The sequence below is a fragment of the Quercus robur genome, chromosome 3 (genome assembly GCF_932294415.1).
Source record: "Quercus robur chromosome 3, dhQueRobu3.1, whole genome shotgun sequence".
Lineage (NCBI taxonomy): Eukaryota > Viridiplantae > Streptophyta > Magnoliopsida > Fagales > Fagaceae > Quercus > Quercus robur.
Genome location: NC_065536.1, coordinates 11,325,434 through 11,348,946, shown reverse-complemented (window position 1 = coordinate 11,348,946; position 23,513 = coordinate 11,325,434). Strand labels below are relative to the sequence as shown.

Sequence of the window (23,513 nt, the reverse complement as noted above, 5' to 3'; positions counted from 1 at the left end):
TATCAATTTCATTAGAATCCAAATCTTTGAGTCAAATGTATCAATTGAAAGTTTGTGGACTATATTGAGACTGGCCAACTCATGAGGCTAAGCTCTAGTTCTCACACCAATTATGGGACCTGCAATCTCCCTTGTAAACGGTGAATACCAAAAGGGTGAACAGCGAATCCCTAAATTTTTAATCTGAGTTAAAAACTCTTGATGACTATGGGCAAAGTACTTTCCCAACCGGTTTTTAACTTCCAGAAAACCTAAGTTGAGAAAGTTGCGCTGCCTCCTGAGAGTCAGAGACAATAAACTGATTTCTATGGGAGCACATTGGACCCATCATGAGTGCTCACATGTTAGAGCCATGAAAGGTAAAAACCCACTAGAGTTGATATCACAATGGTGGAGTTGCAGCACAGAAAGCAGTGGAAAATCCTTATTCCCATGACTATAAGGAACATAATGATGAGAAGCATTAGACATGAAGATGGGGATAGAATAAAAAAGGTCTACTAAATCTTAAATAGGCCCTAACTTTGGCAAGTATAAATTAAAACCTTTGAATACCATCAACAATTCTAAAACAGCAATTGAATGAAATTTCATCTTGAGAATAATCTCAGTAGTTTTTTATTTAAAAAAAAAAAAAAAAAGAAACTAATCCCTACAGTGTATGTACTGTACAAGTTATAATCTTTTTAAACAATGTTTGGTTTCTACATTACATGTATAAAGGAAAATATGAAAGAAAACTCTTCAATTATTAAAGAACAACAAAGAACAAAGCTAAGCTTAACATCACTGTTTGACAAGTGGCCGTGTGTTGTTCCAAAGCCATTGACGAGCACAACCATCCAGCAGCGGTGACACCTGTGACATTTCTAGGTTAGTTAACAGAAATTCAACACATGAAGCAGGTAAGACAGATTGACTGATTATGCATATGTGTGTGCAGAACTCAAGTACTTGCGAGATAAGATAAAACAATGATTCTATTCCACCTTTTGAAATGAAAAAAAATATGGGAGTTCTAAAACATGTTTTCATATTATCATTCTAAACCAGTGACATGATATTCATGTGTCTGCAAAATTTGGCTTATATGATTTTCTCTACTGACTGAAAAGTAAGGTGTAAAACACCAAATTAAATCCAGTACGCTAAATACAACAGGGTACAATAAAAATAGATGTTTTCTCCGTGACTCACACGAAACCTACTTTGAATTTCAATAGCTATGAGAAACATGGATCTTTATAAAAACATATTTCAGTAGTTTGTCACCATGAGTCCAAACTTCTATATACCAAATAAAAGTACATAGAGATCAAAATAGTTTCTAGATGTGGAATATAACCTTTTCCCACACTTGTGAATGGTAGTCATTGAGCCAATCAACTTCCACAGCAGAGAGCAAAGATAAGTCAATCAATTTACTCTGCATGATGAAAATAGCAAATCAGTAAGCTTATAAAAAAGAAAAAAAAAATCTCTATTACAATCTTGTTTTAGACAGACAATTCAAGTTGCAACGGAAATCAATAACTCAAAAGTAGATGGTACAAAATAATATAATCCACAGAGGACATTCTTATCCATGTAGCCACTTTTTTTTTTCCTGCCTCTCATATATTGAATTAAGAAACACTACAAAGGACTCAGCTTTGGACCTCTTGTAAGATGCAACATGAAATTATTTCATGATCCATGTTTACAATTGACAATTTTGAAAATAACACAGATTGTCAATTCTTTCCGTTTATTTAATTAAGTGCCACTTGTCCATTTTGGATGTTGATTAGAATGATGGCAGAATATCATGACCATAGAAACATCACACTCAGTTCTAGCACTCTTTCTTTAAATAATATTCTATTTATGCTTACCTCGAAGGGGAAAGAAGAACATTATAAGTCAGTAGAATTTTAAGAAAATAATCTGAAAGTTTCTATGTGATTGTCAAATATATCGCCCCACCCCCCCCCCCCCCCAAACAACACACAAAAAAAAAACACCAAAGATGAAGTTTCCAAGCATAAAGTATTGAGAAGTATGTCTAAAATAGGTTACAGGAATCTCTAAATATGTGTGTGTGTGAGAGAGTCCCTCTCTCTTATATATATATATATATATATATATATATTAGAGTATCTCTCTTTGACTAATGCATCCATTTAACCATGACTAAGTTCCTCCAATGGCAAGAATATTAGTGTTGCCACCTAACCTATTTTGAAGCCCACTAGAGCAACAGAGCTCAGTATGTGTGAGCATGATGTAATGTAAACTGAGTTTCAGCAAAGAGGCTACAGGAAAGTAGAACACTTGAACAATTAAATGACCACAGCCAATTCTCAAAAAAAAGAAAAAGAAAAAAAGCCTACAGCTGATATCCCCCACACAGCAAACATATCAGATTTTATTCCACTGTAAAATCAAGTTGCCTATTTTGGGCCAAGCAAAGATAAAGATGCACTGATATTGATTTCTCACACAACCTTACTAGGATTATGTTACTGGCAAAAGACGTGATGTACCAGGAAAATGTTGGCATACCTGAATGGGGACAAATGTAAGTTTTTCAAATCCCAGGTATCCAACCCCTCCAAATCGATTAGGTGTGTCAACCTCTTTCACATAAAGGAGATTCTGCAGAAGAAAACTTAAATCACCATCTAAGAAGAGTACGATTAGGAAAAACATATCATAATTTTAACATGCAACCAGCATCAACAATAAAGAAACACATCTCTGTGAGAAAAAAGAGAGAAACAGAATATTCTATGAATTAACTAAAAAATAAGTGAAATTGTAAGCTAAGCATCACACTATTTTTCTTTTTTAATTTTTTCTTTAAGTAACAAAATTATTAGAAGAAAAAAATTTGAGCCCAACCTCAACTTCTAGGAAATTTACAAATGAAACTACATATTTTTAAGTGCTACATGTTTCTATAACAACCTGTTAAAGGTTTTAACATCTAAAATCAATCTACACATCCATACAGGAAAATATAGAAAAGAACAACTTTTATCAAGTGTTACAAAAATTATAGGCAGGCTCTGTGGTCACTATCTTTGCACTAAGAAGGTAATGCAAACCCTTATGTATCTGCTTAGCTCATACATACATTTTCTTCTTCACGACCAACTACTTTGATTTTTGTCTAGCCAATGAACCTTGAAAACATAGCATTCAAGTCAAAGAAACATACCCATTTTTATCTAACAGGACCTAATAAATGGATTTAGTCACTGATAGTAAACTTTCCTGTGATATTGGTAGCTGAATGAATTTTCAAGGGCATAAAAAAGAGCCACTGAAGAGTGTACCTCAATTCGAATACCAAAGGCATGGTCTTCATAATAGCCAGGTTCATTGCTGACGATCATGCCTCTCAATAAGGGGGTCATATTTCCATATCTAAAGCTAATACTTTGAGGGCCCTCATGAACATTTAATGCAGCTCCCACTCCATGTCCAGTTCCTAAAAATGGAAGGAAAATGAAATCATTTAATTAAGCCAACAGATTCGTTTGTTTACTTCACAATCAAATAATAAAATAACAGAAGTTTGGAGTTGGACATGTACCATGCCGGTAATCAAGTCCGATCTTCCAAAGGAAAGAACGAGCAAATACATCCAACACAAAACCTGGGGTAGATTCAGGGAAAACTGCCTGATCAAGAGCTATGTGACCCTGCAATTGGACACTATCAGAAAAATCCCCCAAAAAAAAAAAAAAAAAATCTTAACTGCCAAAATTAGGCATCTGGACTCTCAAGAAGTACAAGAAAAAAAAAAAAACCATAGTACACATGCTACAAACAATATATATAACCACACTGATTATTTAACCAAGAGATCGTTAAGGGATGATACCCAAGATCAAAATGCACAAAATAGCAGATTGCTTTAATGTAAGAAGCAATAATATTCTGAAGTGACAAGAGATTCATACTTCTCTAAGTCCAAATTTTTATTTTGGATAGGTAATAGATATTTTCATTAAATAAAAGTACACCATGTTTACGATGATGAATAGATTGTACTAGAAACAAGTACAAACAAATCAAATAGAAACAGAAACAGATTGCATGAAATCAAAAACGGATTACATTGTGTAAAACCCCAAATATGAGACCACCCAAACAATGTCCCAACTAGCAAAGACTTCAAAAAATCAGTAGATTTCTCAACATCATCAAATGTGTGGGGATTTCGTTCCCTCCAAATTAGCCACATCAAACAGGCTGGAACCATATTCCAGACCAAAGAAGAGTGTAACCCCAAATAATTCTCCCATGCAAAAAGAAGAGAAACAACCGTCCTTGGCATCACCCAGTGCAATACAAACATCAAAAAACCTTCACTCCATAAGGTGTGTGCAAACTTACAATGAAGTAAAAGATGCCAGTGTTTCTCCATTGCAACGGCACAAGCAACACCAATAAACCAAAGACAGGTTCCTTTTTACAAGGTTGTAAATAGTAAGAATACTATCTCAAGCTACAGTCCATAAAAAGAAAGACACTCTTCTAGGTATCTTCTCCAAATACATTTCCAAGGGAAAGGAAAGGTAGGAGTAGATAAGGAATTATAGAAAGAGCACACATCAAAAATACCATTCGGGGTTAACTTCCAAAACAAACTATCAATCCCCTCACCCCTAGGCATTTTGGAATAAATAAGCTCGTAATAATTCTGTGGGCATTATTAATTAAACAGATAACCAAAAAAAAAAAAAAAAAAAAAAAAAGCTACCTGTAAAACTCGAGTGAAGCATTCTTTTTGTCGTGCAGTAGGTTCAACAAAATGCACTGTCCTGGTTATGTCAGTAGTACCATCAACATACTGAGCTCCACTATCCAATAAGAAGAGTTTCTTTGCATCCACAACAGCACAACTTTCTGTTTCTGGTTTGTAGTGTATGATAGCCCCATTTGCACCAGAAGCTGGAAGAACATCCTAACCGTTAACAGTGAGAGTTTTAATTACAGATAGCAACAGCTTCTGTATATATTATTAGTTGCAATTTGTGGAGCGACTAATACAATTATCCTTTGAGTAAGTGCCAAAAGGAACTGAACCCTGAAGCTTGTAAGTTGACCAAATCAACTTTAAAAAGTACAAGAAACAAAAACTTCAAGTCACAGGCAAGCATGTTATGAAGATAAATACTTTCCAAATCCTTTTTCCATAGGAGCAAAAAAAAGTACTTTAGAATTATAGAGGGCATAATTTCAGTTCAATTTATTAGTATCCAAGCTGATGTACCATTTAGAATGGCTATATTTTCCCTATGAATTGAGAAATGGTAATCAAAATTACAGAAAGTTTATACCATTTAGAAGCATAATTTGAATTTTTTTTTATTATTTGGTGATAAGTAAAATATGATCTAAATCCTTAAAATAAGAAGAAAAAAAAATGGTCAGCAGAGTTACAGGAATTGATATACCACTTATTGTGTCAAAGCTTGTATCAATGAAACCAGCCTGCTTGGAACGAAAGTCCAGGAGTTTGTCTGCAACTTCCACCTCTGTTAATTTCACATCCTTATGAATTTCATCTTCTAACCAGACCCAAAATTGTGCTAGAGCAGCAGCATCCCTGTAAAGAAGATATCAGTCACATCTTCCACAAGTTCCTTAGCAAAATTCAACTATGTAATTGAGAAGACAGACTCAAGCTTCCCCAGTAAAGAAATAAGAAGTTTGATCCCCAACAAAAGCTCCATCACACAAGCCTACTTAGACTACTAGTATCCTGCTCTTGCTTTACAAGTTCTTTTTCAAAATTCTATCCCAACATGGTGAGAAAATATTATGCTCTTAATTTCCATAGATACCTATATCTATCCACACAATCACAGGAGAGATGATAATTTTTTTTTTCTTTTTTTGACAGGTGAAGTGATTTTTATTAATAAAAGATTTTTTTTTTTTGATAGTTCAATAGTTGGGAGAGAGGATATTTGAACCATGGATGTCTCCCTTGGAAACACCAAGAGGTGCTAACCAGTTGAGCTACAAGGCTCTTAGCAAATTGTTTTTTTTTTTTTTTTGATAAGTAGCACTTAGGGAATTGTATTAATAAAAAAAAAAAAAAAATACAAGAGACGATGAAGGATATTTAATTAGAGGGTAGTAAATCTTATGGACTAATGACAAATAAACCCTATATGAATAATGACAAATAATTAATTATGAATCAACAGTTTCATAAACCCTATATGAATAACATGATTTGATTATTGACCCAGAGTAATAAAATCTACCCAGATGACTGAACACTGGCAAAGAAAGATAATTAGCAATTCCAATGAAAAACAAAGAATGAAAGAGAGAAAGATATTATCTGAAATAGAAGACAAATGCTAATGAAATAATCAATAGGAATAATATGTATTAATGAATGAAGTGATATGCATTCAGGAACTAAATTTCATCTAAGTTCCTTCCAATGAATAATTTGTGGCACTAGAAAAATAGAAATGACTAGTGATGAGTCTCCAGCCAAATAATGACAACAACAATTAATTCCTTCATATTACTTTGTATTACTTCTAAAAATTTCAAATGATCACTAAAATAACTTGGCAAAAAACAAACATGCCAACCCTAATGCTTACATTCTATATCTTTCTATGATCCATATATACAAAACTTATTAATGAAGATTACCATTGAAGACATTGAAATTGAAAAAATAAAATGCAAAATGGTCACATAAATTCATCAACGTAGATATCAGGTCTTAGGAGAAACAATTAATTACCTTAAATGGGAATTCCGCATCCCTTCTAGCTCTGCATGATTTTTCACTGCCTTTGCCAGAGAAATAGGGGATAATCCATACACCCCAGTGGGTCCACCAGACTGACCATTGGAGCAATCATAGATCTTACTCTGCCCTTTGGTTTTATTCCCAAGGCTCTCCATATATTTGTCACAGGCAGACTTATAGGTGTTGGCAATGGCCGCATTAACAGAAGATGTATCCAACCAAAGGTGAGTCCCTTGTGCTGCCAAACTGAAGAAGGAAACTCTGTTGTAATTTTACAGCTTGCAGTGCTCATGAAATGAGCTCACCTCAATATGCATGTAACAATAAACCTAAACCTAAGGCCAGTCTAACCTCAAAATATCGTGGTAACTATGCCAGAAAAAAAATGATTATCTGTGTTTTCAGCATTATATACATGAATAAAACTGATCTTTTTTTGATAGGTATGAATAAAACTGATCACAGTTTCACTTCTTTTCACAGCCCATGAGCCTGAATCTCATACCATATAGTATATTGAAATCAAAGCCAGTTCACCAGTATAAAAAAGGACCATGCTTTCCAGTGCAGTGCACCACACACACATATTGATAGTTTCCATTTGCACTTGTGCAACCACACACCCACACACGTGCACACACACATACACATACACATATAAAATATAAAAGAGAGGGAGCTCCAAACTTTACATTTCTATTTCAGAAAGAATACAATCATATGGCCTCAACTCTATGCCTGCTTGCTTCAAGTGATCCATCACCTCTGGCGTGACTTTAGAATTGTCCATAAATAATTTTGCTCCATCAAGTTCAACAATTAAGTATGCATACATAACAGGTGAATGGGGAACATCACTTCCTCTCTGTAAAAAAAAAAAAAAATTGAAGTATCGATTTAAAGATTAAGAGACATAAGCAGGAAAATTAATTCGAACTAATAAGTTCAGCTTTGTGTGGGGCAATGTATCCCCCCCTTCCCTTACCCCTATCCTAAAGGAAAGAAAAAAACAAAATCTATTAAGGAAGTACCATGCTCTATATATCTTTTCTTTTTCCTTTATTTTAAGAAGAGCAAAGGAGCAAGAATTCCAACAAATTCAGAGAAACAACGTCTACATGCAACTCCACTCTAAAAAGCTGTTCAGAAATATTACCAAGTTCAACAGCCAAGCAACTTCATCAAGCACTGATATAACAATTGCAGATGAGCCAGCATCAACAAGTTCAGACCTCAGCGAAGACAATTTTGACGCTACGTCTAAACCAGCATATTTTAGGTCATGTATTCTGATTGGTTTTTTAGGAGGCTTAGGCCGTGATTCTCCCCAAACTTCATCCACTAGATTTAAATCATGTAAGTACACCAGCTCATGATTCCTCGTTGCAATTGCCTGCTTCAGTTCCTCCGCAGCATCGGAAGAAAAAAGAAACTGCTCCCTTCACAATACCAAAGACACTGGCATCAGAGACAGAATCCTACAGTGAGCATAAATAACCAACAGCAGATATCTACCCACAGAAAGAAAGGGAAGCCTATCATGGGGAGAAAATAAAGAATAAAGAAACTAAATAGAAAGAAGCAATGAAAATATTTTGACAGAAAGGGAGAGTTACAAAGTAAAACAAGATGTGAATCAATCTCCTACTTGATAATGCCCTATACTTATGAAAATAAACCATAAATCATGATAAGATGAACTTTTTAGAATATGCTCCATGGTTGCAAATAAAAAAGCTAGGTGAAATCCAAAGTTTAAAATGAAAGCGCATATGAGAAGTCAAAATCAGCACTTAATGTGATGGAGTATGAATTGCACAGTAAAGAGAAATATAAACAAGAAATTTGGTGCGGCCATTTTAAGAAGCAGAGTATGCTTAGCCAAAAACAATAAATAATAAAGAAGCAGAGAATTGCTCACAGGATCAATGCCAACCCTACCACCAGGAGCCAAAACATCATTAAGCCATTCACTAGTCGTAGGAACTCCAGGATTACCAGCCCGCATGAGAATCCAACACGAATTCAGCTGCTTCTCAGCCTATCATTACAAAGAGGGGAAAAAACTTGTTAGTAAATACTATGTCTTATTGTAGAGGATATCAAAATAGATATTTCTTCTCCAAATTTAGTTTTTTTTTTTTTTTTTTAAATTTCCCCAATAATACTATAATGATTTGGCCTGACCAAAGAGGGGAAACTAAAGGTTTTGACTATGCATATAGCACAGAGCTAAAGCTGAAGAGTTGGCACACGAAGCAAGTATCCTTTTCTCAAACCTGGAGAAAATAACGCCCATCTGTCCAAAGAGCTGCTTTATCCTTTGTGATAACAGCAGTACCAGCACTACCAGTAAACCCTGATATGTAGGTCCTCCTCATGTAACATTCAGCAATGAACTCACTCTGTGGGAGAAAAAAAATGCAATTAACATTTGCTGGAGGAAACATTTAATGCAGAAATTCTACAATCCCTAGTACACTAGCAAAGCAACATAAACCCTATAATTCCTAACACTCAGTTGGTGCCCAAAGAGTATGAAAAGAACAATGAATGTTTACATTCTATGGATAAGAATAGCAGGGTTTTTTTTTTTTTTTTTTTTTTTTTTTTTTTTCCCCGGTTGCATTTCCTTTCGTTTTCATCATGTTTCCTAGAAACCATTGGAGCCTTAGATATAGGCCATATGGCACTTTTAATATCTATAAAGATGTTAATACAGATATTATCTTAGCAAATAAATTTGCTTTGCAACTGTGAACCATTCATTCACAGAATTCGTTCATAATCCAAGAATAAATGAACAAAGGTGATTAACACCAAAGGGGAACTATTAAAAATAACATTAAAGCTAAAAGTACCAAATTTCAAACTTTTGAAGCAACCAACAATTCAGACCAAACAGAAAGAAACAGTCCAGCATACATGTACATATGTGTGCGAGTGTGTGCGTGTGCGTGCGTGTGTTATACAGTAATAAAAGCCTTCTTGCTTTCTTCTTTCTTTTTGATAAAAACCTTAATAAAAAATTTACAGAAAAAAGTGCAGCAAGCGTAAACAACCATTTGATTTCCCAACATATACACCATCATAAACTGCCAAAACTTGAATTTGGTAAAAACTGACATAAACGGTCAACATAACAAAAAACAAAAGCCCAACTCTAACACACAAGCTCACATCCAACAACAAAAACCTCAGTAACTTTGTTAAATTCCATTTCTTCCAACTTATACACCTATACTAACCAATTTAATTGCTGATTGCAGGTCCCTAATGAAGTAAGCATGGACAATCTTGCTAAAGCATATTTACCGCATGGCTAATGGAGTAGTGGACCGGCTAGTAGATAGAGGAAGCAGTGAAATGCAAAGGGAGATTTTATATGACACGTGCCAGACCTTTTTGATCACTACATACTTTTGTGACATGATGGGAACTAACCATTTGCGTACTACTTAATTTTTTAACAATTTCACTAGCTGGTCTGTATATATATTTCAGAGTGCTGATACTACCTCTAAACTTCTCTGTGATACTTTTTACTTTATCTAATATATATAGCCATTTGCATGCTAAAACAAAAAAAAAAAAAAACCAAAGGCACAATCCCAGGCCCCAAAAAACACCAGTTCAAACAAAACCAAATTAGAAGAACTAAAACCCAAGAATTCAGCCTGAAAATTCTAAACCCAGTTGCATTTTCTCCTCTAAAACACCAGCACAAAGCACCAGAAACTTGCAACTTCAGCCAAAAACTGAACCAAGAAGCTCAAAATTTTCAACACAATCACTTAAAACTTCAAGACCCCGAAAGCCAAAATTTCAAAAAGAAAATTATAAAATTTCGACCAAAAATCCAAGAATTCAGCCTAAACATTCTAAAACCAGTAAGCATTTTCTCAACTTCAGTAAAAAACTCAAACAAAAAGCTCAAAAAATTCCCATACTCAACAACCACAAGTTTAAGCAAAAGCAAGTTATAAAATTTAAACCAAAGACCATGAAATTAGCCTAAAGATTTCAAAACCAAGTTCCATTTTATCCTCTATAACACAACACAAGCACCAATTATTCCCCCCCCCCCCCCCCCACCCCCCCCAAAAAAAAAAAAAAAAAAAACCAACTTCAACTAAAAACCAATAATTCAGCCTAAATATCCCAAAACTCAGTTCCATTTACTCCTCTATAACACAAAACAAGCACCAAACATTGAAGAAAAATTCAACTTCAACCAAAAACTGAACCAAAAAATCACAAATTTCCATAACAAACACGCAAAACTCAGAAAACCCAATTGAATTCAAACCACAAAAGTCACAAATTCACTCAAAACCAATGAAAAAACTCAACCTGGTGAGCGTCCTGAGAGGGAACGATATAGGCATCGATGTCAATCCCGGGCTTCACAAAGAGCTCCCGGAGCCTCCGTAGCTTCTCGTCCGGTTCCGAACCGGTACGGTTCCTTCTCCTGATATCGGAGGATGGCTTGGCTGTGATGGAACCGCAGTTTCGGACAGTGAGGATTGGTGGGTTCGGAGACTTGGTGAAGAGTTTGGGGCTGGTTTTGAATTTGTGGAAAATTGGCAGTGAGAGTGAGACTGATGAGAGGAAGCGAAGGCAGCGAGCGCGTGAGTGAGAATACGTTAGTGGTGATGGTAGTGAGCTCATGGTCACCATTTTGTAGAGAGAGATAGAGAGAGAGAGAGAGAGAGAGAGAGTGAAGGCAACAAGTCACAGATTGAGAGGACGAAGAAGCTGAAGATGGGACTTTGGAAATGTGAGGAAATGGGTGTCGTTTTAAGGAAAATAATTTTTTTTTTTTGAAACCTTTTAAGGAAAATAATTTAAAAGCGTTGCATTGTTTATTTTTTCTAAATTTTGCTTTGTATGATTACATGGAAAATGTGACAAGATTTTATTCACTTATGATCTATAAAAGTGTGTAAAATAATTATATTTTATTTCCTTTTATTTGTTCTTCAAAAAGAATTTCTGTTTTATTTTTTTATATTGAATTTTTATTATTTTGTTTTTGTTTTTAAGTAGTATCTACTTTTACTTATCTGTGTGGTATACTTTAAGCCAAAATTAAAAAAAAAAAAATTCAATTAGATTTCAATTGAGGGTTAATTTTGTGCCACGTGTCCATTAAAGTTTTTTTTATTTTATTTTATTTTATTTTAATTTTTGTGTTAAGTAAGTTAATAGGTTCAAGATACTAAAAGTCCAATTTTAATAATATATAAAGATAAAAAACCAATAAATATCACCACACTTTATATCTTATTAAAAATTAGAATAAAAATGATTATAAGTAGTATTAAATTTAGGTAAAATTTTTAATATATATCTAATTTTTTTAATAATTTGATTAATATTATATATATTTTTATGATTAAAAGAATGCATATATTTTTAAATGTATCTATGTGTATACATGATTTTATATACTAGTGTTTATAAATTGCATAATTGATTAAGTTTTCTGTTGAATAATAGATTGGTAATGGCATAAGTTGTTATCTATTTTTACTTATTGTCTATAAATTGTGTATTAATTATTTTTGATTTCATTTCATTTTTTGTTTGTTATTTCAAAAAGGATTTTTTTTAAAAATGTTTTTGGGTGTGTCTATTCTTACTTATTGTCTATAAAGTGTGTAAAATAATTATATTTTATTTCCCTTTATTATAACTAGAAAAATTAAATTAATTGAAAGAAAAACCCAAAAGTCTAACTGATTTGAAAGAGAGTTATATTGTGTTTAAATGAATTATTGTCGATTTCCTTTTATTTTTTATTTGTTCTTCAAAAATGAATTTTTTTTTTTAGAAATAATGTTTTTAGCTGTATCTATTCTTGCTTATTGTCTATAAAGTGTATAAAATAATTATATTTTATTTCCTTTTATTAAAACTAGAAAGATTAAATTAATTAGAAGAAAAACTCAAAAGTCAAAAAGATTTGAAAAAGAATCATATTTTATTATTTCTTTTTATTTTTTTAAAAAAGAATGTTAATACTTTAAATTAAATTAATTAGTTGGAAATACTCAAAAGTATTGTTTGACGGGTTGAAAAATACAAATATTTAATTTATTTTAATACTTTATTTGTTCTTCAAAAAGAATTGGTTGAAAATTGAAATACTAAAAGTATGGTGGTGCTTTTCATTAACAAAGTCGCTCTTTGAAATTATTACGACGAATCTTAAAAGTGCAAAGCCGCTTTTGAAATTATTACCTAGTCTGGATAAAGCGAAAAAGAGTTGTAATAAAGAGCTCGTTACTAAAAAATACTTATAAACGCGACTAGTTTAGCCGTAACAAGCCTCGACATAATTTCATACCCCACTCATGACTCTCTGTTGCCATTTTGAATCTCTTCGATTTGGGAAAAAGCTCGAACACTGCGAAAAAACTGAGCTGGGTGTGTTTTCACTTTGTCACTACCAAGAGTACCGGCCACGTCAGCAACTCCGGTGAGTCACTATTTGCTGTAGCTCTATATAAACCCAAAGCTCCAAAAACCTTACAGATCCATCATCAATGGCGATCATAACCGAAGAGCAAGAGCAACAACAACCCAAATCCCCCAAAAAATCAAACTCCCAAACCCAAAAACCCAAACCCCACAAACCCATTTCACCTCCAGCTTCCACAAACCCCTTCACTTTTTGGTTTTACTTCACTCTCTTGGTCTCGCTCGCAACCTTCTTCTTTATCTCAGTCTCTTATCTAACCCCTCATCAAGACCCCAAGTCTTGGTTTTTGAGTCTACCCAGTAATCTTCGTCAGCATTACTCTAAAGGTCGCATTGTCAAGGTCCAAACGAGTCCAAACCAAGCACCTATTGAGGTATTCACTGTTGAACATGGTCCTGTGGCGTCTGAAAATGTTGTTTTAGTTCATGGTTTGGGTCTTAGTTCTTACTCATTTCGTGAAGTTATTAGGATTTTGGGCTCAAAAGGGGTTCATGTTGTTGCTATTGATTTCCCAGGAAATGGGTTTTCGGATAAGTCTGTGGAAGAGGTTGTTGAGGGAGGGAATGGGATTTTAGGGAGGTTTATGGATGTGTATGATGAAATTCAAGAAAAGGGTCTGTTTTTTGCGTTTGATAGGATGATTGAGACTGGTCAGATTCCTTATGAGGAGATTGGGAACCGGGTTTCGAAGAGGAAGGTTGTTAGGCCAATTGAATTGGGTCCTGTGGAGATGGGGAGGGTGTTGGGGCAAGTGGTGCAGACAATGGGGTTGGCTCCTGTGCATTTGGTTTTGCACGATTCGGGTTTGGGGTTGGGATCAAATTGGGTTCTGGAGAATCCAAGCTTGGTGAGGAGTGTGACACTTGTTGATACTAATTCTAGAGGTGTAGGGGCGTTGCCTTTGTGTGTTTTGGAATTCCCGGTGCTTAGAGAGCTCATGTTGGGGGTTTCATTTGTGTTTAGAAGTTTGATTAAGATGTGTTGTTCGAAGGGGATTGGTGCTTCGGATGTGGAGGCTAATAGAGTTCTTTTGAGGGGAAGGGATGGCAGGAGAGCAGTTGTGGGAACGGGGAAGAAGATGAATTTTAGCTTTGATATTGCTGAGTGGGGTGGTTCTGAGGGGTTAAAAGATATGCCAATGCAAGTGCTCTGGTCTGGTGGTTGGTCCAAAGAATGGAGTGAAGCGGGACGTCGTGTTGCTGATGCACTGCCCCGGGCAGCTTTTGTCACGCATTCTGGTGGGCGGTGGGCTCAGGTAAGAATCTTGCTATGGTTGTTTTTGTTGTTTGTGATTGAGAACAGTGGTTTCAGAATCCTGGTTGCATTTGCTTGGGTTTCAAATTTCAGAAGAATTGATTTGATCAATTTTTTGGAATGATATTGAGTTTAGTTAAGCAATATGAATATCTAGCACATCAAGTGGAGAATTGTGACTTTATATTGATTTCAAGCTATGGTTATTCAACTACTTGTGGTTAACCTGAAATTTTTTCTTTTGACTAGAGTCTGTTTGATTAATGAGAATGGCTAACTTTGAAATGTCGCTCATCTAGAATCAGATGCAGATAACGCCTGCAATAACATGTAGATGGTAGACCATATGAAGTAGAATCAAGGTTGTGAAGTATTTTTACACACCTTATCACTTATCAGTGGTGTACTCCACAGTCAATGAATGAGCTGGTGACTGCTATATATATTGCAAGTGGAGCAACTTAAAGAAGTCTGTTGTTAGAATTTGATACTATATGTATAGCTTTCTTCAAATATTTACATATAACTCATCAAAGGAAAGATAAAACATACATGTTTAAGTGTAGAATAGTTTAGTTCCAGTTTCTGGATGCCACTAGCCAAAAACAAAAGTAATTAGTGTTGACAAATGGTGCAAGCCAAGGCAATGTCAGGAAAGTGGGCGGCCATGGCTTGGCACAGGGGCTTGGCTTGCATTTTAGATGGTGTGCCTAAATCACTGTGTTGTTTCCATGCCTTCATAAAATATTGAAAACTTGAGATAGTTTGGAAGAGATACAGGCTTAGAAAGTACAAGTACAAGCTGCAAGGAAGATAGATTTAGCCTTAACTTTTTACAATTTAATAAAATGTCCGATGTTCAAAAACGAAAACGAGATGTTAACTCGAATAGAGTTTTGTCTGTTTATTGGTTTCTTCTCTCTCTCTCCACCCCCATTAAAAAATGGGGTACATCTCAGTTTCTCGAGCCATTCATGAGAATTGACTAAGTTTTATGCTGGCTAACAACCTACTGCAACTCTCTTCTCTTTTCCCCTAGGCACATAATTGGCTGTGTGCAAAATTTAGGACAACATGAAGAGATGCATGTTTCCAGCATTAAAAGAAGCCTTGGATTACCATGGCTGTTACTGGCTTCAAGTTTGTGACATGTATTACACTCTATTGGAAGTCATCTGCATAGAGCTTGCTTGATAATGTAGGCTTTGGGGGAAAAAAAGAACTCTACTCTGAATATTATTTTCCCAATTTGACTTTTGTCTTTGGTGGAGTTCTTGATGGAGTTGAATTTGTATAAAACTAATATTAATACACTTTAGTTGTGCTTTCCTTGTCATATTCAAGACTCGTGCTGCCTTCATTGTAGCCATGAATCAAGACATTTATTCCCTCTACAAGTTTCTGCTCACTCTCATTTGATGGACCTAAGGTGGAGCCTTCACAAAATACAATCCTCTGAGTATGCGAATCAGAATTAATGATTCAGGATGCTGCAGACATGCTTCTGGTATTAGTATTATTTAATTTTGGGGTCATTGTTGAAAAGAAAAAGATGTTTGGAAATCTGCCTGAAGAAAGCTTGTACAATTTATAGATAGAATCAGTCAATTAAAGTTCCTAGTTGGAAATGGTTGCTCATTGTTTAATGATTACATATACTGAATTTCCATCTAGTATATAAGAAAGGATATAGAAATAGAATGCTTCTCCTCTCTCTCCCCCCCACCCCCCACCCCCCCCCCCCCCCTCAAAAAAAAAAAAAAAAAAAAAAAAAAAAAAAAAAAAAAAAAGAACGAAAGAAAATAACCCATCATTTGTTGTAGTACTTTGAATTGGGGGTAAGGTTGCCTAAGTTGGAGCCTTGTGCACTGACATGGCCTTTTAATTTGTTTTAGGACTTTGACTTGCACTCATTTTTCCAAAGATGGTTACTATATATTTACACTATAGGGTGCATGGTTCACTCAATTACTTAATTCGAATGGGTTGATGTTGTAGTGATTGTAATGTTTTGTTGCTTTCAAAATACTAAATAGCTCATTGTTTTGGTAAAATCAGGAGGATGCAGCTGATGAACTATCTGAGAATATTGTTCAGTTTGTATCGTCATTACCCAAATCTGTGAGAAAAGTTGAGGAAGAGCCAATCCCAGAGCATATTCAAAAGATGTTAGATGAAGCAAAAAACAGTGATCATCACCATCACCATCATCATGGTCATGGTGGCCATGAACATCATGCTGATCATGATCATGCTCATGTTCATGGGGCTGGTTATATGGATGCATATGGGCTTGGCCAGGGATGGTGAAGTTGGTGTTTTGCTTTCTGGATCCAGAATGGAAAGGTTTGCATTTGCGCTAGAAGTTAGACCTGGGTCATGGGATTACCCTTTTCATGGCATAGATGCTTTGTAATTTTTTTTTTTTTTTTGGAGAAGATTGTATTTCTATATTGTTGTGCTGCAAGATAACACCAAAGAAGCTTGAAATCATATAGGTTTTTATTGTGAACTTTTCAAACTGTATTGTTGTAAGCTACTTATCAAGTGAACTGGATTTAAGATGGTCAAATATAATGTTTCTGATTACTTTTTCTAAACTTCTCATTTTGTGTTGATGATTAAGCTAGCTACTAATCCAAACTCATGATATCATATAATGCATGACAAAACTTTACAGAATCCAAGTACAATCATTCAAATTTGAAAGAACAACCTCCCTTTCCTTCAATGATATTTGATGACGTTGAAAAATTATCACCAATAGGTCACACCGCACTCGCGACTCAAAGCGAACCTGCACAACAGAAGCAATCGAAAGAAAACCTTTAGAAAGCACCGGTGTAGTGCCGGCCAAACACTCTCCGAAGGTCAAGTTAGAATTCTTCTCACCACTCTAGAGCGCTAGAGAGGGTCAATTAAATGTACCTTGATTTGCGAGGGTGTTAGGTCTTTTATAGTGGTAGAGAGTTGACTTTTCCTTCTTGGTCTCCAAATCTTTTCCATGTGGGACTCTACTTCCAATTCTTCTAAGCGTGGTGAGCAAGGATTCCCATTTTCGGATCTTAGGGCTTTTCTGGGCGATAGAGATTTCGGATCATGGGCCCTTACTGTGTCTGTCAGCGATGGGCCTTAAAAGCGCATGGGATCATCTTTACACAGGCCCAACAGTTCCAATCCGTCAGGCCCATTAAGGTAGGCCCGTCAGGCTCTATATTTTATCATCTTCAGTTGCCCCCTTCACCCCAATGGTCCGTCAGTTTTTAGGACAAAGGATCAATGGGGTGACGATCCTAACGTAAGGGTATGACGGGTATTTTTTATGACGGAATGAGGCCCATGAGACAAAAAGAAGGTTTTAAGTTTATAGTCACAACTGGTTGACGGATTTATGCAAGATAGGATGATGGTGCAAATAAGGAGTCCGTCGGTCATACCAACTATAGACAGGCTGTACGAAGGTCATTAATGATGATGACACGTGTCATAAATTGATTGGGTCTTGTCTCGGATCGAAGCGACGCTTCGACTTCCGTGCATCTCTCTTATAAATAAGGGAGTGATTCCTCTCATTTCTTCAGTTTCAGCAGAAATCAACCTGTCAGAGCGTACCCGTCAATCTTGTCAGAGCGCACCCGTCATAATTTGCTGATCCGTTCAATTACCTTAATCGTCAGTGCCATCCTTCATCACTTCGTTGGTAAAATTGGTAAGTGCTCTTCTTAAAGCTAATACTTGTTTTAATTTTCCTTACAATCCACACCCGTTATAGACACATAGACCGTCAGAGTCTTAGGCTCTTGTCGTTTCATGTAGGAAATGTCTAGTGCGTCGAGTAATCAGTCGGTTGTTCGTGACGGGTTGGATTACGAGGAAGTATATCCGTCCGGTCATCGAGAACAAGATAGTCCAGATGATAGGAGCCCGTCCACCTCCTCCTCGTCCTCAACATATGAGGATCTGGAGGTGGTTGATCCAGACGAGGGACCTGGTGACGGTGAGGATCAGATTGTCAGATCCGTCATTGGTGCTGATGGGCTCAGGGAGTTTGTCATGCTACCGGAGTGGACGGTGAATTACTTCACGTCTGTTATCAAAGAAAAGCATTTTAAGACATTTAGGGATAATTATCAAATTCCAGAAAATGTTACGATCCGTCTACCCTACAAATCGGAGAAGTGTTACTATGACGGGGTAGAGGGAGTTGGGGTATATGAGCAAATGTTGAAGGCCGGACTCAGATTCCCATTGAGTTCGCTTCATCGTGAGCTCCTCCGTCAACTGGGGTTATCCGTGAACCAGATTTCCCCTAATGCTTGGAGGGTTTTTATAGCGATGGAGGTCTTGTACGGTGCTATGTCCGACGGAGAAAAAAGGCTGACGGTTAGGGAGTTCTTTCACTGCTACCGTCCGGACGAAATTGATAAATCTAGGGGAATATATAGCTTCGTCCCCAGGAGTCCGTTGCTGAAAGTCATCTATGACACGCCGGACTCAAATAGGGATTGGAAGAGCCAGTACTTCTTCCTAGAAGGCGACGGTTGGATGGGTCGTTTGGGGGAAACGGATTTCATGCCCGTCGACACTACTTGGGGCATATTGGACCCGTGTAGTATGGACTGTCCTTCAAACTTTAACATTATTAAGTTTGTTGAATATAATCTAACCGTCCTCTATCTTCTTTTGTAGTTAGATGACGCCCCCAAATTGACCTTAAGGAGTTTGCTTTCCTTGAGAAAATTTTCTTAAAGACCAAGCCGGAGGAAAGGACTTGGGCAAAGTTGGTAACACTTAATACCATTCATTGGTATTGCGACGGACCGGAACCGACAGCGGCAGCCGTCAAGTACGAAGCACAGATAAGGAGGCGTAAGTTCGTCACCCTTTACTTGAAAAAATTATGTAACTTATTTTACTAATTAACTCCCCTGTCCATGTTTCAGAGATGGACGACGCTAAGAGAAGAGCCATGATCCGGGCAAAGGCCGCAAAGAAGACTGGTGACGACGCTCCCCCTGCGATGGGCCCAAGCAATCCGTCTGCGAAGCGGAAAACTCAACCCAAAGCGGATCGTCAGGCCAAGAAGGCCAAAGTATCTTTAGATCCCGTCGTGGGACTTATGGCGGAGCCTCCGAAGACGGTCACTCCAATCAAGCACGGGGTTGGCAAGGGCCTGATGAAGGGCCCGTCGAAGGATCAAGAGAAGCCGCCCGTCCTTCTTCGAGAGGATTCTAAGCATGCCTTAGAACAGATTTCCTCCATCATTTCGGCGGAGGACTATGAAGACTTAGGCAATCACTCGACGGAGGCCATGGGTGAGACGGGCCTATTTGCAATTACACAGGTAAGACAGCCCGTCTACTATTCAAATACAAATTAAATCCTCTGCCCAATGTTCGTTTTATAACTACGTTGTTATTTTTTTTTTAGGCAATGGTCATGATGAAGGGGCTGATGGGACGGTGCCTCAGCCATGAGACGGCTTTGGATCGCGTACGGGCCAAAGCGGAGCAGACGGAGGAAGAACTTCTCCAGTTGCGGAACTGGAAACCCAAGATGGAGAAGAAGCTTGAACTTTCGGAGAAGGCAAGGAAGAGCCTTGAACAGTTGACGGAGGAGGCAAAGAAGGCTCTAGAGAGCAAGGACAAGGAGATAGTAGAGCTAAAAAATGAAGTCCGTCAGGCTAAGGATGTTGCGGTTCGTGAATACCGTGACTCCGACGCCCTAATCACGGAGCTGGGCGATTCTTTCCATCAGGGCTTCATGGATGCCCTCCGTCAGGTCAAACAAGCTTATCCAGACTTGGACATTTCGAAGTTCAAAGTTGAAGACCCAGTTCAATCATCCGTCGTGCCTGTTGCCTCAGAGGATACAGACGACCTCTTTGCTGTTGACGATGCCATTGGTGACGGGGAGTCGGCACCAGCAAAAGTTGATCAAGCTGAGCCTGACACGGAAACGGTTCCTCAGCTCGTCGACAACGCGGACAAAGCTCAGTAGATGGATTTTTTTTTTTATGTACTTTTTGGAACAATTCTCATCCGTTGTTGATGATATGTAAACATTGCCTTTTAATGGCCTATTTTTGTTAAATGCATCCGTGCACTTCATTTTATATGTTTAATGTTTGAATTTTTTTAATTTTGCCTTCGAATTCTGTCATTGCTTGACCTATTTATATCCGTTCAGCTATCAACTTCTTACTAGATCCGGCATGTGTAGGTATATTTTTGATCCTAAGAATTTATTCTTTGGAAACCTGTGGAATGTTCCGTCCATTTTGGTCTGGGCTCGTCACCTTTATAGAATGTTCCGTCTACCTTGTGGATATTATTTTACTGTGTAAAATGATCCGTCCGTCTTGTGGATTTCATTTTGTATCCGTCCATCTTGTGGACTTCATTTTGTGTCCGTCCATCTTGTGGACTTCATTTTGTATCCGTCCATCTTGTGGACTTCAAGTGATCATCCCTATAGGATGATCCGTCCATCTTGTGGACTTCATTTTGTGTTCGTCCATCTTGTGGACTTCAAGGGATCATCCTTATACGATGATCCGTCCATCTTGTGAACTTCATTTTGTATCCGTCCATCTTGTGGACTTCAAGTGATCATCCCTATAGGATGATCCGTCCATCTTGTGGACTTCATTTTGTGTCCGTCCATCTTGTGGACTTCAAGGGATCATCCCTATATGATGATCCGTCCATCTTGTGGACTTCATTTTGTATCCGTCCATCTTTCGGACTTTAAGTTATCATCCCTGTAGGATGATCCGTCTACCTTATGGCTTCTATTTTAGTGTAAAATGATCCGTCCATTTTGGGGACTTCATTTTGTATCCGTCCATCTTGTGGACTTCAAGTAATTATCCCTGTAGGATGTTATCATCCCTGTAGGATGATCCGTCCATTCTGTGGACTTCAAGTTATCATCCCTGTAGGATGTTATCATCCCTGTAGGATGATCCGTCCATCTTGTGGACTTTGTTTTGTGTCCGTCCATTTTGTGGACTTACAGTGATCGTCCTTGTAGGGTGATCCGTCCATCTTGTGGACTTCATTTGTATCCGTTAATTTTGTGGACAAATGTAATGACATCCAAGTAGAAGATCAAAATTGTATCTGATTATAGAAATGCGTAAAGGAAAAGTGCCTGCCCTCTTTGGGCTTAAAAAAAGGCACGACAAGATTGTAGCACAAAAAAACAGTTAAAAGAAAAACTTATAAAAAGCTTAAAAAAAATTGGTTGCCGTTCGCCGTGTTACTATTACTGGTAGTATTTTCTCAAATGCTCGGCATTCCATGGATGCGGTAGCTTCTCTCCATCTGTTGTTTCCAGGTGGTATGTTCCTTTCCTTTTCCATGACGTAACTCTATAAGGTCCTTCCCAGTTGGGGCCGAGTTTTCCCTGTGTAGGGTCTTTAGTTGCACCCATGACCCTCCTGAGTACGAGGTCTCCTACTTGGAAGTTTCTGTGTCGGACCCGGGAGTTGTAGTGTCTGGTCATGCGATCCTGGTATCTAGCGATCCTTTGCTCCGCCGCCGACCTAACCTCATCTATCAGGTCCAGCTGTAGCCTCAAAGATTTGTCATTCCTGCTCTCGTCATGGTTGTGAACCCTGTAACTTGTGAGCCCAACTTCTGCTAAGATGACCGCCTCGCTCCCGTATGTCAGTCGGAATGGTGTCTCTCCTGTTGGAGTCCTCGCCGTTGTCCTGTATGCCCACAGTATGCTCGGCAATTCTTCGGGCCATATGCTCTTTGCCCCCTCGAGTCGAGTCTTGATAATCTTTAACAGGGATCGGTTCGTGACTTCAACCTGGCCATTAGCCTGAGGATGGGCGGGTGATGAGTAGTGGTTTTTTATTCCTAGCTGTGTGCAGAAATCCCGGAAGTGGCCGTTGTCGAATTGCCTCCCGTTTTCTGAGACAAGAACTCTAGGAATACCAAACCTGCATACGATGCACCGCCAGACAAAACTTCTAATGTTCTTTTCTGTAATGGTGGCCAAGGCTTCCGCTTCTACCCATTTTGTGAAGTAGTCAATACCCACTACCAAGAACTTTAGCTGCCTTACCGCCGTTGGGAAAGGTCCCATGATATCTAGTCCCCACTGAGCGAACGGCCATGGAGTCGTTATAGGGGTTAGCTCCTCAGCTGGCTGTCCGATAAAATTGCTGAACCTCTGGCATTTGTCGCAGCTTTTAACGTAAGACTCGGCATCCTTCTGCATGGTTGGCCAGTAATACCCAGCTCGTACCAGTTTGTGCACTAACGACCGCGATCCAGAATGGTTCCCGCATATCCCTTCGTGTACTTCCCTCATTACGTAGTCTGCCTCTTCAGCCCCCAGGCATCTTAGATAAGGACGGGAGAAACCTCTCTTGTAAAGAATGTCTTTTATTAAGACGAACCTTGCCGCTTGGACTTTTAGCTTTCTTGCTGCCTCCTTCTCTTCTGGCAGTAACCCGTCCTTTAAGTATGAAGTTATCTGTGTAGTCCAGTTTCTTTCGGAGCGTATCTCCTGCATGTTGTCGGGGTCTATTAGTGGAAAAAGTTGAACAAAAGAGAGTACATTACCCGGTGTCATCATATGTTCTGCTGAAGCGGCTTTGGCTAGCCGATCGGCGAGCTCATTTTCTCCCCTGGGGATTTGGACGACCATTGCTTTTAGTCCGTCGACTCTTGCCCTTACTTGATCAAGATACCTCTTCTACCTTTCCCCCTTGCATTCATAATCCCCGTTTACTTGATTGGTCACGACTTAAGAGTCGCAGTAAACAACTACGCTTTCAGCTCTGGCGGCTTTGGCTAGGTCGAGTCCTGCCGCCACTGCTTCGTATTCCGCTTCATTGTTGGTAGTGGGGAAGTCGAGACGGACCATACATTCAATTTTGTCTCCTTCAGGTGACAGCAATACTATGCCGACCCCTCCGGCTCGCCGATTGGATGATCCGTCGGTGTATATGCTCCACTGGGGGGATTCTTCTGC

The 23,513-nt window shown here is 37.9% G+C and overlaps 2 protein-coding genes across 2 annotated transcripts; one reads left to right on the top strand and one right to left on the bottom strand.

Annotated features, from left to right (window-relative positions):
* Positions 1–482: 482 nt before the first annotated feature.
* Positions 483–11,562, bottom strand: LOC126717039 (aminopeptidase P2). The gene is made up of 13 exons (XM_050418192.1): positions 11,132–11,562; positions 9,058–9,183; positions 8,700–8,819; positions 7,935–8,210; positions 7,471–7,643; positions 6,770–7,024; positions 5,451–5,602; positions 4,754–4,944; positions 3,581–3,689; positions 3,321–3,475; positions 2,545–2,637; positions 1,346–1,426; positions 483–858 (listed from the first exon to the last, which is right to left on the bottom strand). The coding sequence occupies exons 1-13, from the start codon at positions 11,456–11,458 to the stop codon at positions 787–789; spliced, it is 2,130 nt and encodes a 709-aa protein (XP_050274149.1). The 5' UTR covers positions 11,459–11,562; the 3' UTR covers positions 483–786.
* A 1,568-nt stretch (positions 11,563–13,130) lies between these two features.
* Positions 13,131–17,119, top strand: LOC126717038 (protein AUXIN RESPONSE 4). Its single transcript, XM_050418191.1, has 2 exons — positions 13,131–14,520; positions 16,578–17,119. Exons 1-2 carry the CDS (start codon positions 13,330–13,332, stop codon positions 16,827–16,829), a joined length of 1,443 nt encoding a protein of 480 aa, XP_050274148.1. The 5' UTR covers positions 13,131–13,329; the 3' UTR covers positions 16,830–17,119.
* The last annotated feature ends 6,394 nt before the right edge of the window (positions 17,120–23,513 follow it).